A 17,387-nucleotide genomic window follows, 5' to 3' on the forward strand; every position below is an offset into this window, starting at 1 on the left:
CCTGGATAAGAAGGGGAAACCTAATCTCAGAAAGCAGGCATGGGGAGCAGCTAGGTGGTTCAGTTGATTGATAGCCAAGCCTAGAGCTGGGAAGTAGCTGTGTGACCCTGGGCAAGTCACTTAACCCCTATTGTCTAGCTCTTACCCCTCTTCTGTCTTGGTACCAATATACAGTAAAAATGACATCTTTGATAAATATTCATTCTTGATTTTTTACTCATCTCTAACCTGTACTGAATAGCCTTTTACCTTAGGGGGATGGAGGAGAGGGTGTGGATAGAAGGTAGTTGTCAAAGGTATCTGTGTGGATCTGGAGTAAGATTTGTTACGAAGAAAGTGATGTCAGAGTCAATGAAATGAAATAGTTATTTTGTATGGCTAAAGACATCTAATAAGAGCTATTGTGTATCGACCAAGAAAGGGGACAAATAGACCGTTGATAACAGTTGAAACCAGATGTTATTTTTTCCAAATGCTTGGGCTACAATTCTTTTTTAAAAGAATTGCCTCATTAACATCCAAATGTATGTTATCCTGCCAGGGGAACTCTTTAGAAAAATTCTTTCTGGTGACTTGCCAAAGTTAAATTAAACTCTAACTAAAGGGAAATTTAGTGTTTAGTTCCCAAAATTTGACTGCTACATAAAACGAATCTTTGAGATATGTTATCATACCTCATAATAATCATAGAAAACACTGAATTTGGAATCAGAAGTCCTTTTTCAAATCCTGACCAAATTATTTACTGCTTATGTGACTCAGACCAAGTCACTTAAGTGCTAGAATCCCGGGTTTCCTCATCAATATTATTGCCTTAGTCTGATAATATCTTAGATTCCTTCCAGGTATAAATTTGTGATTCTGTGAAAATGGCCCTCCCAGAAAATTCATTCTTTTCATTTCTAGTTTCCCTATTGCTGTAGAGTCAGAAAGCAAATGAGCTGGCTGTATCTTTTTAATAAATGAGAAAATAATAACGTTATTATTTTCATCATCAAAGGGAGGTTGCTGTGATGCTTATTTTATTTCAGAGGCATATGATTTGATTTGTATGGGTCCTACCAAAGCAGGATATCTCAGTGGAAAGAGCATCCTTGAACTTGGAATCAGAGACTCTGCCTTTAAATCCTGCCTCTCCTTGTAATCTCTGGAATCTTGGGCAAGCCATTTCTCCTCCTAGTGCCTCAGTTTCCTAATGAGTAAAATGAGGGAGTTGGACCAGATGACCTCCAAGCTGCCTGTCAGTTCTGAATTCTTGTTCCTTTTCATGGCATAGGCCTCAGCTATTATGTTCCTTTGGTTGAAATTTCACTAATCTGTGACCAACCTAGCAATATCGTGAGCCCCTCTGAACTTAAGCTAGACTGCTAAGAGCCCACTTATTTCATGTCTTTGGGCCCCTGACTTTTTTTTTTTAACTAAGGAGCTACTATTAAAAAAATACTTCAAAGCCTTTAGATTCCAGAAGCTAGAGGAGAGGAGACACTGATACTCAATACAGAGTCATCAGGCAGAAACACTGAAGAGGATCAATTGCATGAAAGGCTGAGTAGTTAAGTGGATACTGCCCTAGAGCTTTGTGTGTCTGTATGTGTGAATCATAGAAAACTACACTTGCTAAAGAAAAAAACAACAACAATTGGTGAAGCAACAATGATGGACTGAAATAGTGTGGGGCAAATTTTGAACAAAGAATTATGACCAAGAAGTGGCAGAAGGAAGGAAGGAATGAAAAAAAAATGTGGGTTCAGGGAGAACTGAGTATTAGCCTGATGAATACTGTCTGTTAAACCAGGGCAAATCATTTACCTTCTCAAAGACTCACTGTATTTGGTTTAATTACCATGTTATAGAGAGGTTGTGATATATAGGAAGAGGAAATTGCCATCCCAACAAAAAACCTTTTTTATATATAGAAAGAGCTCATCTGCCAAACTATGAAAATTATGTTCATTAAAAGATTTTCAGCTCTAGAAATATCAAATTTATAACATTTATTATAGTGTAAAAAGCACCATCCTATTTCATGAGAATCAGAAAACATGAATTTTAGTTTCACCTGGTTTCACTCCCCCCTTCCACCAGATTGGTTATTTGGAGCCTGTGCACTAACTTCTTTCAACATGTGCATCCTCTGTAAAAAAGAAGTGACACATTGCCTTTCCTGAGTTCAGTTTACAAAGAAGTTGATGTTGTTATTGTTTGAGAGAACTAAATAAATGTGTGTGAAAGCCCAAAAGCCCTTTGTAAAACTGTGGAATTCTATGCTATGAAAGGGCAGTAAAAACTGTAGAGTGCTATTCCAGGACAAAATGGATAAAGTATCACACCTAGAGTCAGGAAGATTCATCTTACTGAGTTCAAATCTGTCCCCAGACACTTAGCTGTGTGACCCAGGGCAAGTCACTTAACCCTGTTTGCCTCAGTTTCCTCTTCTGTAAAATGAGCTGGAGAAATGGCAAACCACTGCAGTATCTTTGCAAAGAAAACCTCAATGGGGTCTTACTCAAGAATAAGACACAACTGAAAAGACTGAGCAACAATAAGTGTTATGCAAATGCAATGTCTTTTCTTTTATCATAGAAAATACAAATACTTCCAACAGAGTGGTTTGGCCATTTAAAAATGGAGTCTGGGCCAGCTGGCCCAAGCTGATTATAGCACAGAGATAATGTGGCTTTGCAAATACATGCTACAGGTTTAGGAGTGAATTGGAGGAAGACATGGACAATCCTGTGCCACTCATAAACACTATTGGTAAAGCAATTTAAAAAATAGATTCTATGGTCCATAGCATAATTTTCCCATGGAAGACACATTTTTCTAAAGTAGAATATAGTATATTACCTAACTAGGTAATTCAACTAAATAACAGTTGGCTAGCAACCTAAGGAGGGTGTATGTGTGTGTGTGTGTGTGTGTGTGTGTGTGTGTGTGTGTGTGTGTTTGAGTGCCAATATTTGCACTTTTAATGAATCATTAATGGAAATTAATTCCATTGTATCTATAATAGGAGCAGAAGAGGGAGATAAAAAAGGAAGTGTCAATTATTTTTTTTGTTGGATGTTCAGTGTTTTGGATTGCATATAGGAAGAGAAGCAAGCCCAGTAATGGAGAGGGCAGGGCTATTTGTCCTGGACTACAGTATCAAAGATGGCTTCAAATTGGGCAAAGAATCATTGCCTATGGAACAGGAGGCTTTACATGGTCTCATTTCACAGGCTTAATATCAATTTTGACTTTTCTCTCAAAGATTAGGTGCATTTAAAAAGTAAAACAAACTAACCTAGGAAAGCATTTATTAAACCAAAAAAAAAAATGTTCAGGTGACTCCTTCCCCAACTCTTTTGGAGGTTATAATACCAAGTTGCAGATCTGAGATTCAAACTCTAGAACTTCTCATTGCTAATCTAAGGGGAAGAGAGAGAAGGGAGTAAGCATTTATATGGCTCCTTCTATGTGCCGGACACTATGCTAAACACTTTTTATAAACATTATCTGATTTGATCCTCATAAGAACCCTGGAAGGCAGGTGCCTTACAGATGAGGAAACTGAGACAGGCACATATTAAATGACTTGCCCAGGGTCATACACCTAGTAAGTTTCTGAGGTCAAAGTTGAACTTAAATCTTTCAGACTCACAGTGTCTCTAATCTAGTGCGCTTTTCACTTTATCATACTATTTTTAGTGTCAACATCCTTTCTCCCACTCTACCCCCACTTTTTGAAAGGGGATTTTTGTTGGTAGTGGTAGCTCCTTCTCTTTAAAAAGGTAAGAACATCTGGCATGAAATAAATGTTGCCCTCGGAGAGCTTGGAAGTCATGTCTTGGGCTTTTGGTTATAATGCAATTTGCTGTGATGTGATTTTTGTTCATACTTTTCAGGGTTTAGCATGGGCCCAGCATGGACTGTATGTCTGTGTCTGAGGAGCAGCCCAACTTAAATTCAGACAGGCTTATTATCATGAACAGATTAGTCACAATTTGCTGAAGTTTTTAGCCACAGCAATTCATCCAAGAAAGTTTACTAAGCCTTACAGGGTTTGAGACCTCTCTTAAGAAAAGGATCTTAGGGAAAGTTCAGAATCACAGTGGATAGAGTGCCAGGCCAGGAGGTGGGAGGACCTGGGTTCAAAACTGGTCTCAGTTCCTGCCTGGCTGTTTGACCCTGGGCAAGTCACTTAATCCCAATTGTCTAGCCCTTACTGCTCTTCTAAGAAAAGTTTCTCTGGTCTAGAGCTGGAAGGGACCTTGGGTTTTTGGTTTATCTCCTTTATTTTTACAGCTCAGGGAACTGAGGGCTCAGCAATTTAAAGTAACTTGCCTAAGAAGAAACAGATAATAAATGACAGAGATGGATTATAAAGCCAGGGCCTCTGTCTTCAAATAAAGTGCCTTCCATCCCACCATGTTGATCCAACACTACACTTACTAGGTTGACAAAATAGGGAACTGAATATTAAAATTTCTTTCAGGTAGAGTTTAATTTAATTTTGCAAATCACCTGCAAAAACTTTTTCCCTAAAAAGTGTTTCTTTGGCTGAATAAAGTACTTCTTGGTGTTCTGAAGCAATTTTTTGAAAACGGGCAATACACTGATCATTCATTTGTTTGTGAAAAGTGACATCTGTTTTCCATTTTGTCCTAGTTTGTTGATTTTCTTGAATAGTTACATAGCATGTAAGTGGCTTGTGCACAAAAATCATACCTTTGATTATATTGGATTTCACAATCTTCTACATCATACCTTTCTCTAGTCCAGATAACTACTGCCATTTCCTTCCATCTTCATTTCCACCTTTATTCCCCAAAGTCAAATGACCAGTTCACCCTAAATCAGAGAAACAATCATAAGGGATGAGTAAAAGTCATATAGAAATATTTATCAAAGAAGATATTTTTGATAATAACCTCATCAATCCAATGGAAGTGTAAACATGTACATTGTACATATATAGCTTCTATTTCCATATTTGTATCATTCTGGGAAGTAATAGCACCCATGATAACTTCCTAGCACAATGTGTTGAAAATTTAAATTTTAGCCATGTGTCTTAGACAATCAACTGGTCCCAGAATCAAATTAGAAGAGGGCATATTGGATTACCTTTGATAAATCTTATGGTATTTCTATAATCCCAAACTGCCCCTCAAACCAAAGACCCATCTTTTTAAAACATATGTTCATTTGATGATTCTACATGCTAATGAATCATAACTACTATTTCTAAAGAAAAAAAATTGTGGATGTCCAATAATGATGGACACAAAAAGACTTTTACAAATGACAAAATGAGTTGTGATCAAGATGTAGTATAATAACTTTATTTCCCTGATTTTAAAATTTCTGATATCAGTCAGGCAATAGGTATGGCAGTGTGGGATAGTAGAAAGAGCTCTATCTTGACTATAATACTTATTAGCAGTGTTACCATAAATGAGCAAGTAATTTAACCTCCCTGGTCTCAAGTTCCTTATCTATAAAGTAAAAAAGAAGAGGCAGCATACCTGGAGGACAGAGAACTGACTTCAGTTGGGAAGACTCTGTTTTAAATCTTTGCCACTACTAATTGTGTGACCTATCCTCTAAGCAACTTCCTAAGACTTGAAATTGATGGATAATTCTTGTTTTGTTTACCTCAGTGGGGAAACTCAATAAAAAGATGGGGATTTGGACAGAAAAATAGGGATAATGAACCTAACTTAACAGAATTGTTGTTAGAAAAGTGGTTAAAATGTGAGTTGTGGTGATAGAAGGCTAGTTGTGACTCTCTTTTTATTATTCTTATTGATTATAAGATTGTCAATGGCTTTTTAATTTGTAAAGGCTTAGAGGAAAACCTCTTAGGAGAGTAAAAAAGAGAAAATTATTAAGATCAGCATTAATGGTTTAGATTTCCCTTTAATCCTTTTTACAGAATAAGCCATTAAAATAAAAATGGTTTATTAAATAGTTATTATTAAAACATAAATTAAAACATAAAAAATAAATATTCACTCACAGACCCATATAATAATATACCCACAGAAATGATGTGTAGTATAATAGAGTTCTTGTAATATATTGCACAAATGTGTACCAGTGGCTAGTTGGATATTGTTATGGAGTCCTTAACAGGAGTTTTCTCTGTTATTGGTTTCTCCAGTTATGGTGGGGTAAGGAAAATGGGAATTCCAACTTCAATTAGGATTCTAGCTTTTATATGGTTTTTCATGTATTTGGTGAGGGAGGGTAGTGGTACCAAAGAATACATCTAGTTAAATTAAATTGTTTCCTTTTCCTACTCCTTTTTAGGATAAAATTCTCTAGAGATTATATATAAATTTATAATTATTTATTAGTTAGTAAAAATGAGTTGAAGAGAGTAAAGTAACATAATCATATAGCCTAGTTAATCGTAGTTCACTGATCACCTCTAATCTCTGTTCACTCCCACTCCTTCCTAGTCAAGAAACCCTGCCCCACCAGCCAACTCCTCAGACCAAGTCTTACTGCTTCCTTCATCCTTAACTTATAAATCCAGTGGTATCACTCTTTCTGAGTCTCCCTGGTTGGACAGACTTTACCTCAGTCTAGGTCAGTAGCCAGTCTTCCAGAAGCCAGGAGTCACAGCCAGGAGCAAGCATCTTCCAAGACACCAGGGAGCCATGATGCCTCTAGCATCCTCCCATAGTACACATGTTCCCCAAAAAAGGGTGGAGCTGAGTCCAAAATAAATTTTCAAAACTTTCCTTTCTAAAAGGAAAGAGGAAGGGCAGCTGGGTAGCTCAGTGGATTGAGAGCCAGGCCTAGAGACGGGAGGTCCTAGTTTCAAATCTGGCCTCAGACACTTCCCAGCTGTGTGACCCTGGGCAAGTCACTTGACCCCCATTGCCTAGCCCTTACCACTCTTCTGCTTTGGAGCCAATACACAGTATTGACTCCAAGTCTGAAGGTAAGGATTTAAAAAAATTAAAAAATAAAGGAAAGAGGGATACAAATTTATATTAAGTTCACACCTTCTCCAAAGAACATTGATTGCACATATTGTATTAAGATATTGTCTCACAATTGTTGATGCTGTTTCCTATTGATGACCATACTCCCAGTTAAGCAAAAATGCACTTACATTTTCTTTGTTATCTCCATACCACAATTACCCCATTTTTAACCTCACAGTGATAACATCAGTCATTAGTTGCCAAAGACATACATTCATTCTTTTTTGTCATTTTGTGATGTCTCTGGGTCTCTTTCTGTTTGTCAATACATAAAGTTCACAATTTAATAATTTCTTTTTTCTGTAATAGCAGTGTTCTCCATCTATTCAAACTACTTGTTTTCCAAACAAGTTTTCTGTAAGTAAAAATCTAAATGTCCCCTTATAATATGAAAAACACTGATTAACCAAAAATTTTTTTTCTCAAAAAAATAAACTAAAATCCTTATCTTCCATCTTAGAATCCATATTTTGTATTGGTTCCAAGACAACAGAGTGGTAAGGGCCCAGCAATGGGAATTTAGTGACTTGCCTGACAGCCAGGATGTGTCTGAGATCAGAATTGAACCCACGACCTTGCCTCTCTCTCAATCCACTGAGCCACCTTGCTGCCCCATTCCACTCCCATCACTCTTTAAAGACTATTCGCATATTTTTTTAAATGCATAAAAATGTTTAATAATAATTGCATCTGCAGGACTAGTGTTATCTAGTTTGTATGCTTCACAAATAGCTCTTGTTTGACAGTCAGATAACATATATTAATATTCCACAAATGACCACATGATAGAGTGTGGATTGTGGCTAGGTAGATGTCAGGGCCTGCACCGTGGCATATTTCTTAATGCTTCTTAAGAGAATTTCATTCTCTTTAGTGAGAATATGTGATGGTCCCTTTGGTGTTATGCCAAAAAACCATTCTTTCATGTAACTCTCTTAACAACTTGAACTTTTAAATGGTTTGTTGCCTTTAAATGGCTTAAAGCATCGTCTTCTGATATATAGCTAACATTACTTGTTAGTTCCCAAAATGTGGATAATACCAAACAACACAGAGAAAGTTTTTTCTCTTTAAAAAAAATAGTAACAAAAAAGGCAGTAATTATGGTATAATGGAATGAGAATTTGCTTTAGAGGTTGGAAGTCTCCTGCTTACTAGCCATATGGTCATGGGCCAATCAATTAATCAATGTGAGTTTTAGTTTTTTCATCTATCAAATGAAGTAATGTTGCTAATATTACCTATTCCACTGACTGTTGTGGAGAAGGTGCCTAATAAAATGTGAATAGTGATTTGCAAACATGAGCTATTAATAGCAATAATTACTCACAAAGACCCTATTATAATGTCTTATGGTATGGAAGTGACCTGATACTTCAAAGGTCTTGCCAATGGAGTATAAACTCTCAAATGCGTCCCAAACTGGAATGGTTTGACTGTGACACTCCATTTTTTAAATACCAGCTTAATTTAGGGCAAAGAAGTTGGCAAAAAGTTGGCAGCTAAATGATAGGTATGTTTTTTTTGGCCATAATGTATAAAACCAATTTTTTTTTAAAGATGGCCCCATGGTTGCTGAAGCATTTTTCAGTGATTGCTCAATAATCTTTATGCCTTGTCATGCATATATGCATTTCTTCCTCTCTAATGACCTGAACTGCCCCAGAGGCAAAATTCTTGGCATAGATCAGTGGCCATTACCCTCCCCCCCAAATCAATTATAGAATTCATTTTTCCCCTCAGGATTCCACTATAGCCCTGATCAAAAAATAAAGAGTTCCTGGCTATTTCTCCTTCCTCTGGGACAATAGGTCTGTGTTTGAAGGTCAGCTCTACAATACTGTCAATCAGACAAGAAGAAAGAGGGGAAAGAGAACAAAGAAATGAAGGCTATGCTGGGCCCCAAGCCACCTGGTGTGTTGGTCATAAACACTCAAAGATAAGATAGTCCAAGATATTACAACCTATAAGTTGTGGACTTTCATAAACGAAAGCAGGTTACCTTAGGTCAGGAGCTTTGGACTGTAACTCAGATTGTATAGTCATGGCAACCATGAACCTGAGGTGGGCTCATAAAAAAGCTCTGAGAAAAAGGGAGAGGAATAGGTTGAAAAACCAGTTTTGCTAATGGCCTAAGAGAAAATTCTATTGCCAGTGCAGCTAGGATTGAACTAGACTAATTAAGGGCCAGCCAGAGAGTTGACCTGAAGATGAAGAGGAGACAATGAAATATGTGTGTACTGAGTGTTTTATTATCTTTTAGTTTTTGTTCTCCTGTCATGAGGTATTCTGGTGTGCTGGCACACGTTGGTTCTTTGAACATATTGTTAAGCAGGGCTGAAGTATCTTCTGCCCAAACTACAACCGACATTGTATAGGGCTTGTAGCCCCTCACAAGAGAAGCTTATATCTTCTGACACAGCTATATTCTGTCCCGTGCTCCTTCTTTTTCTTGCATTTATTTAAACATTTGCCATTCAAGAGCCTTGTTTCATACCTTGCCTTGGCTTTGTGCTAAGAAGTGAAGATTATATTTAGAGGTATGATTTTACCATATGATTCCCAGTTGAACCTGAAATGATAATCACAGATATTTTTTATATAAGCCACCACTTTCCCTTTAGGCCTACCAGCTTCTCTTTCTCTAGGCTCAGAAACAGGAAAATAATACGAGTTAGGAAAATCAGCAGAAATTAGAGACGAGCTAAGTAGAGAGACTTGCTTACCAAGATTGAGTTTTAACCACTTGGGTTTTTCTCCTGAAATTAAATCTCACCTTCCAGCTATTACCTGTTCCCAAACCAGCTAGTCTAGTTGAAAACTGGATAGGTGGTAACTCTATGCTTGTCGATAACACTTAAGGGGGAGAAAAGTGTTGGAGGAAAGTTTGCTTTCTTAACTAATTATATAAGCCAATGGCAATTAACACAAGACTTCCTTAATAGAATGGAATAGATTAATTCTTCTGGACATTTATTGATCATAGAAAAGAGAAAAAATTTGTTATTTCCAAATATAATTTTTCTTCACAGGAAAATAAAAACTCACTGTTTGTAAAAAGGTTTTTTTTTTTTTTTACTGAATTTTTTGGTGAGTGGTTTTATTAAATTTAGGTTTAGGGTTGGATGAGAGACTTTAGAGATCATCTGCTTTAACTCCTGATATTACTAGTAAGGAAACTGAGGTCTAGATGAGCTAAGTGACTGACTGCTCACAATGTCAGAGATAGGATTTGAACTCAGCTTCTTTGGATCCAAGTCAAGCAATCTTTCCACTGTACCAAGGCATGACTGTTTTAGGGATTGTATATAAGTGAATAATATATGTACTTGTTTTAATAATGCCCTTCCTACTGTCTAGTGAATTGGCTATGCTTCTGTGCATATTTACCCCACAACCAACTGGCTGAAAGCCAATAATGTCATTAATGATGGCAGAATGCCCAGGCTACCTTAAAAAAGCATCATCTTAGCTGCTAATTAAATTTTAGGAAAGAAGATGTTCTCCTTTATAATAACAAGCATGTTGAAAAGGTTGAGGGCAGATATATTAGAGGCAGTATTCTTCCTCTTGGGATTTCATGATTAAATCCAGGAGTTTCTAGCTCCTAAATTTAGAATGGGTATAAATTTGTCAGTGGTGAGTTTTTGAAGTAAAGAAAATGGTTAATGCTTGCATGTGTTGTGCCTCATATCCTGATCTTAGTTTAAATTGCCTCTTCTTATTCTTTTTTTTTTTTAGGGTTCTGTATATTGGTCTGGCCTGCAATACAGCTCGTTATATTTACATCTCCTATTTGGAAAATGCCTGGACTGTTCTCCCAATGGAAGTCCTTCAAGGTAAGAGACATTTGAAATTAAGAGTCTTATTCAAAAAGCCAAGCCCTTAAATTATTCATCTGCTTCCCTGAGCCTTAGATAGGAGAAAAAGTTCAGGAGCTCTGTGTATCAGACTAGACAAAGACAGGAAGAACCCACTGTTTTATATGATTTTACAGTGGTTGCCATGGAAAAGGTTGACGTCAGGGGGCTGGTTCAGCAGTTGCCCTGAATACTGTTCGGTTTGTTGATCTAAACAAAGCTAAATGTGATCCACACCCTAGTGATTAAACAAAGACTGGGGAGCTCAGACAATGAACCAGTCTATAGGTGTAGATTGCTGTGTATGTGCTCATCTGAAGCAGCTGACCAGAATTCTGTTCAAATAGAGTGGATTACTTTTGCATTATTTTAAACGGTTAAATACATTTGCCTGGAAGAGTTTTTCTCATTTCTTCTCCCTTCATAATTCTCCACCTTGGACTCAAGTATTATTCAGTCCCATCTGGTGATTTATAACTAAAGTTTTAAACAGAAAACGAATCATGTTCCATTTAAATGTTTTATTTCCCTTCCTTTAAAAGAAATTCTAGCCTAAATTATCTTCTCAGCTTCAGTACACTGTTTTCACTCAAGAGGTTTGACATGATTCACTTCCAACTGGTATCTAGGAGAAACTGGCTTATCACTCCTGAAAAAAGGAAGAAGAGGAAGGAAGGAAGGAAGGAGAGGAAGGAAGGAGAGGAAGGAAGGAAGGAAGGAAGGAAGGAAGGAAGGAAGGAAGGAAGGAAGGAAGGAAGGAAGGAAGGAAGGAAGGAAGGAAGGAAGGAAGGAAGAAGAAAGGACTTCTTATGGGCCTATTATGTATTATCCCCAATTTATGGTTGAGGAAACTGAGGTAAACAGAAGTTAAGGATATTCAGGTACAACCCTATTGTCATTTAAAGAATACATTTTCAGAGCAGGTAGGTGTCACTAATTTTCACTGGTTGCTGTTAGCAATCCTCTCCCTCTGCCTCTTAGCTTCTCCAGCTTCCTACAGATTCCATATAAGATCCCACCTTCTGCAAGAGACTTTCCTCCATTCTCCCTGAATTCTAGTGCCTTTCCTGTATTGACTATCTCCAGTTTATCTGGTATGCAACTCTTTATCACAAAGTCACTTGCATGTTGTCTTCTTCATTCGATTGGGAAGTATTGGAGAGTGGAGATTTCCTTTTGCCTTTCTTTGTATTTCTAGCACTTAATACAGTGCTAGAATAATAATAATAATATTATTTAATAATAATAAATAATAATGTTTATCAACTTAGTATTGACAATTTTTTTAAACCCTTACCTTCTGTCTTAGATCAATATTGTGTATGGGTTCCAAGGCAAAAGAGCAGTAAGGGCTGGACAACGGGGATTAAGTGACTTGCCTGGGGTCACATAGCTAGGAAGTGTCTGAGGTTAGATTTGAACCCAAGACATCCTGGCTCTCAATTCACTGAGCTACCTACCTACCCTGCTCACTACTGATTTATTGATTTATCCTTCAGACTTCTGATTCTAATGCCAGTACCCTTTTCACTGTACTGCTGGGAAGCCAGGCTCAATACTGTTGGTTGCCTTGTCATTTATATATTTATTCATTGGTTTGCCATAGAGTGTCAGAACCTATACAGAGTCTGAAGAAGAACTCCCAGAGGGCAAAGACCATACTTTTTTCTCTTCAGGATTTACTTTCCACCCTAAAAAAAAAATTTAACGAATCAAGCAAAAAAGGGTAACTTGATTACATTACTTGTGAAATGTGAATGTCCTCTCCCAGAGTCACCTAGCTGATTTAAGAAGGGAATAAGGAAGGGAAAAGAAATATGTTATAATTTCTTGGTTAATTTATCATTTGGATTTTTACTGGGGATCTCAGACTGCTCCCAGATAACATTTTATAATCACAGTATTCCCAATAGGATACCCAGCCTCAAAAGAAAAGTCTTTATTCAGTGACTTAACAGAAAAAAAAAAACCTTTAAAAAGGAATTCAGAATTCTGTTTCCTACAGAAATATTTTTTCCTACGATTTCTAGATTTTAGTTCATAACCATTTGGGGGGGGGGGTCCCTGCTCCTTTCATCTGCTGCCACTTAATGACTCACTGCAGTTTAAAGGAGGTTCCCTGAGTATGTAGAGTTAACCCTAGTACCTGCTGATTCAGAGAGAGACCTCCCTGTGACAACTTTCAACCAAGCCACTTGCAGTTCAAACTAGACAAGATGATTCCATTCCCTGAAGGACTGAGGGTGGAACAGCTTGGCTAGACCAAATCCAAACCCTCAAACTTCCTTTAATCTGCTGATGACACCATGGAAAGTAGTAGATCATCTCTCCACAGCATGAGTAGTAGGACCACAGTTAACCTTTTATAAAGAGCTCAACTAAATTGATCTGAATTGTCCCTCCATGACAACCAAAACATAAATCTTTCAAAGTTCTTCCAGACCTATTATTGTGGAGGTTTTTTGTTATTGTTAACCTAGAATAAATGAGCTAGAGAAAACGTCCAGTTAAGACATTGGAGTGTCTCATTTGTACAATTGCAAGGAGACCATTGCCAATGGGCTGAAGGATATGGGATGGGAAATAAGGTGCAAGAAGACTGGAAAAGTAGGAAAGGGCTGGATTATGAGGGACTTTGGATATGATTCTAGCTGCCCTTTGTCCCCAATTGCTACTTGCTTCCTTTTTGTGTTTCAGAATGACATTATTGGTTGTGTTTCTAATTACCTTCTATTTCTGATACCTCTTGTTATTTCTTCATAAGATTATATATTTAGAGCAAGGATATAACTTTTGAGAGCATGCAGTTTAATCTTCTTATTTTACAGATGAAGAAACTGAGGCTCAAAATTTTAAAGTTATTTATTTACCATGAGATGATGTCAGTAGCAGACCTACTATCTAAACCCACCCATTGTCTCTAAATCCAACACTTGTTTTACTGTCCCACTGTTTCAAGACAGTAATTCTTTTCAGTTGGTTTCTCTTATAATTGGTAGGTGAGGATGTAGGAAAAATCGATTTTCCTGCTCTCTTAGCCTCTGTTTCCAATAGGCACCTACACAGGTGATAAATTAAAGGGATCTATAGAGACTCTGAAAATAGACTTTCATAGTTCCTGCTCTTGTTTTTCAAATGAAATTTCTCATTATTCTTATAGTATACATTTATTGTTGAATAATAAATATTACATAATAATATTGCTTGTGGGAAACCTAGGCTGCTCTCATTGCCTTCCCACATCCAGTGACTCATTCTCATATATTCTAGAAGACAGTTAACATTTAAATACCTAGGGTATACTCAACTATGTACTGGAAGCATTCAGCAAACACTATTAAAGGAAGTACAATTCTCACCTATAAGGAGTGAGCTAATGGAGGAGAGGAGGACACTAGAGAAAGGAAAAACTGAAATATCTGTAACTGAAGTCAAGAATTTGAAATTTCATTTGCTCTGATCACTCAACAAGTCTCTATTGGCCTCCTACCTTCAAAGTCGTGATGATTCACTACAGGATCCTGCGAGCAGGGATGACCCAATCAAAATAACATTGAAGGAAAATGATTTTTGCTACTTAAAATGGATTTGTGATGGGGGAGGCTTGAGTCAGAGAGACCCCCTTCCAGTAAGGAAGTTGCTGCAACTAAGGGAATACTTGCATGCTATTTAAATTAGTGCTTTGAGCAGCGATGAGTGAAAACCAGCTCAGTCCCCCAGTTCTTATTATCATCCACTAAGGACAGTTTCTCTGCAAGACACTGATGTCATTACTGATACAGGTTCCCGTAACAGTGGGAGCAGGGTTAAGATTTTGATGAAATACGGTTTTTTAATGTTAGCAGTAGGAGGGCTCCAACTGACATTTCTAAAGCATTATCCATCATATTTAGCATGCTTAGTCAGGCCAAGAAGAATCATGTTTTCCATCCTATGCCATCCTGGAGTTTGTAGAGAGCTCTTAGGAGGATTTCTGTTCAACTCACCATCCCTGACAATTGAAATTCTAGCCATGCTCAATGTCTGCTACCATCCATATTTCAAAGTGCCTTAATGCTGCTGTTGCTGCTAAAGGTCTCTCTCAATGCTTTGTTGGCAGGCAGCCTGCATTTTAATATATAAATGGGTATATGCTCTAAATGGAACTCTCCAATTAATAACAGAAAGAAAGGAAACTTGCTCTTACAATCAATTTTTAAGTTTTTTTTTTCCCTCATGGGAGGTTCTGGGTTCAAATATGACGTCAGACCCTTATTAAATGTGTGAGCCAGGACAAATCACTAAACCCCAATTGCCTAGCCCTTACCACTCATCTGCCTTGGAACCAATACTTAATAAGGGTCTTTTTTTTCCCTAAAAGAGTAATTTTTTTCTCAGTTATCACTGTAATGTGATACCAATATGTATGACAGAAAAAAGCAGGCCAGCCCTAATCAGGGGATATTTTATTGTAGCTAATGAAAGCCATGATGCAGTTTTTAATTTAAAAACAAATTATTATTCTTTAGGACCCATTTTAAACCTCACTTCCCCAATGAGGCCCCTTCCAGGTTATTCTATCCAATGCTAATCTCTCCCTTCTCTATATTCCTCTTACATTTACAAGCAGGACCACATAGTTTCAGACTTACTTATTCTTTCATTGTTCTGTGGATGGTAATTTTGTTTCCCCATTTGAAACTTCTTGAGAGCAGTGATTCCTGTCTCTACTTATGTGTCCCCCAGAGTGCTAAGCTTAAGTAGCTATTCTTTAAGCATCTGTTGATTGTCTTAATAGCTGTTTAAACATGTCAATACAATTGATTTTTTAAAAAATATCACAAAATTCCTTTATAGACACCCAAATATACACAAATTCATTCTCTGAAATCAATTTATTAATTGTTAAAAAAGAAAGAAAGATGTAAATCTTGAAATTTCTCAGACTTGTGAATGTTAAAAATTTCCCCATGGGGAATTCTCCATTGGAACAATTCCCTACTGGGAACATTCCACTTTTGGATGTGAGAACTCTACTTGGATCAGAAATGGGAGGACCTCTACTCCACCGTACTTAAGACTGCTTTAGGGGAAAAAACTCCTTGCTAAACAATGAGGGTACTTGGGCCCATACTTATAGTGAGGCAAAAAGTTCTTTAAGCCATGCCTATTTTTACAAGTAATACAAAGGGGTGCTAAGTACCTATTAAAGGTCAGGCAACTTGTAAACTTGCCAGGAGCAAAGAGGTGAAAACTTATTCAGAAGTTTTTTCTGGTACAAACTTACTAAAGGGATTAGTCGACCCAGCAGTGTTTTTAGAATGGGCAGTCCTTTGGAAAACGTCTACTGTGATTGGTAGATGTAAGGACTTAGGGGAAGTGACATGAGAGAAAACCCCCTATATAAGAAAAAGCAGAATCTCTTGAAAATCAATCCTTTTGGAAGATCTCTTGAGAGAGGCTCTGGAGAAGGGAAGCTCTTGGAGGACAATCTCTAAGGAGGTCTCGCTGGAGCTCCTCTGAGGGGACTCTGTCCCTCTGGAGCTCTTGAGAGAGGCCCTTTGAAACAGTCTCTGGCTGGAACTCTCTCTGAGGAGACTCTGTCACTAGAATCCTTGCTTAGACAGACCTTGTGGTGAGTGATAAAAGACTGACTGACTGATCTCTCTCTCTTAAGACTCAGGTCTAGGCCATGTTGGCTTAAGGCCCTTCATACTTATTCCTTCTTACTCTTTCTCTCTTTCTTTAATTCCTCATTTTATTGTAATTAATTAAATCTCTATTAAACCCAATTGACTTGGGTATATTCATAATTGGGAATATTTCCCTGGTGACCACCTTATATTTGATTTAAAACCAAGACACTGTAGTGAAACATATTCTCTGCGGTCACAAATTTACTCACCCACTCTTATATCTATCACAATTTAAGTCTTCCACTATTTTAATCACTACACTTTATGACCCTCAACCAATTTAAGTCATCCACTCCTTTTAACTGCAACAAAAAGAATAACATTTGACGTCAATTGCATGGCACTGTTACTAACGTTAGGGCAAGGACCACAAACTAATGACATTCACACTTATAGAACATTGAGATTTGGAAGTGCTTGACAGATTTCTCACTGAATTTTCATAGTAACCCTATGAGGTAGGAGCCATTATTATTCCCATTTCACAGCTGGGGTAACTGAGACTCTGAGAGATTGAGCTATTTGTCCAGAACATCCACTTCAAAAGTGTTTAAGGTTACAATTGAACCCAGATCTTTACTGACTGTGAGTAGATGGTTCTCTCTTATGACATGCTGCACCATTGGCTATAATATTTCTTTAGAGTTTTTGTCTCTTGCTGTTCACTTTATTAATATTGTTGTAGTAAGTGTGTATACTGTTCTTTGGGCTTTATTTTCTTCATTCTGAATTACTTTAAACAAGTATTCCCAGGGATCAGTGAGTTTTTCATATTTGTAATTCCTAATATGGAGGTAGTTTTCTACTATATTCATATACTACAGTTTGATCAATCATTCCTCAATTATCAGGCACACACTGTTTTCAGT

General features: G+C 37.3%; 1 protein-coding gene across 2 annotated transcripts in view; it reads left to right on the forward strand.

Moving 5' to 3' along the window:
• Positions 1–17,387, forward strand: part of MFSD6 (major facilitator superfamily domain containing 6) — a 90,334-nt gene that overhangs the window by 50,458 nt on the left and 22,489 nt on the right. For both annotated transcript variants that reach the window (XM_007494525.3, XM_001378714.5), the window contains exon 3: positions 10,725–10,822. In XM_007494525.3, the coding sequence (XP_007494587.2) occupies positions 10,725–10,822 (98 nt within the window). The remainder of the gene's footprint in view (positions 1–10,724; positions 10,823–17,387) is intronic.

Source organism: Monodelphis domestica, chromosome 4 (genome assembly GCF_027887165.1).
Source record: "Monodelphis domestica isolate mMonDom1 chromosome 4, mMonDom1.pri, whole genome shotgun sequence".
Classification (NCBI taxonomy): Eukaryota; Metazoa; Chordata; class Mammalia; order Didelphimorphia; family Didelphidae; genus Monodelphis; species Monodelphis domestica.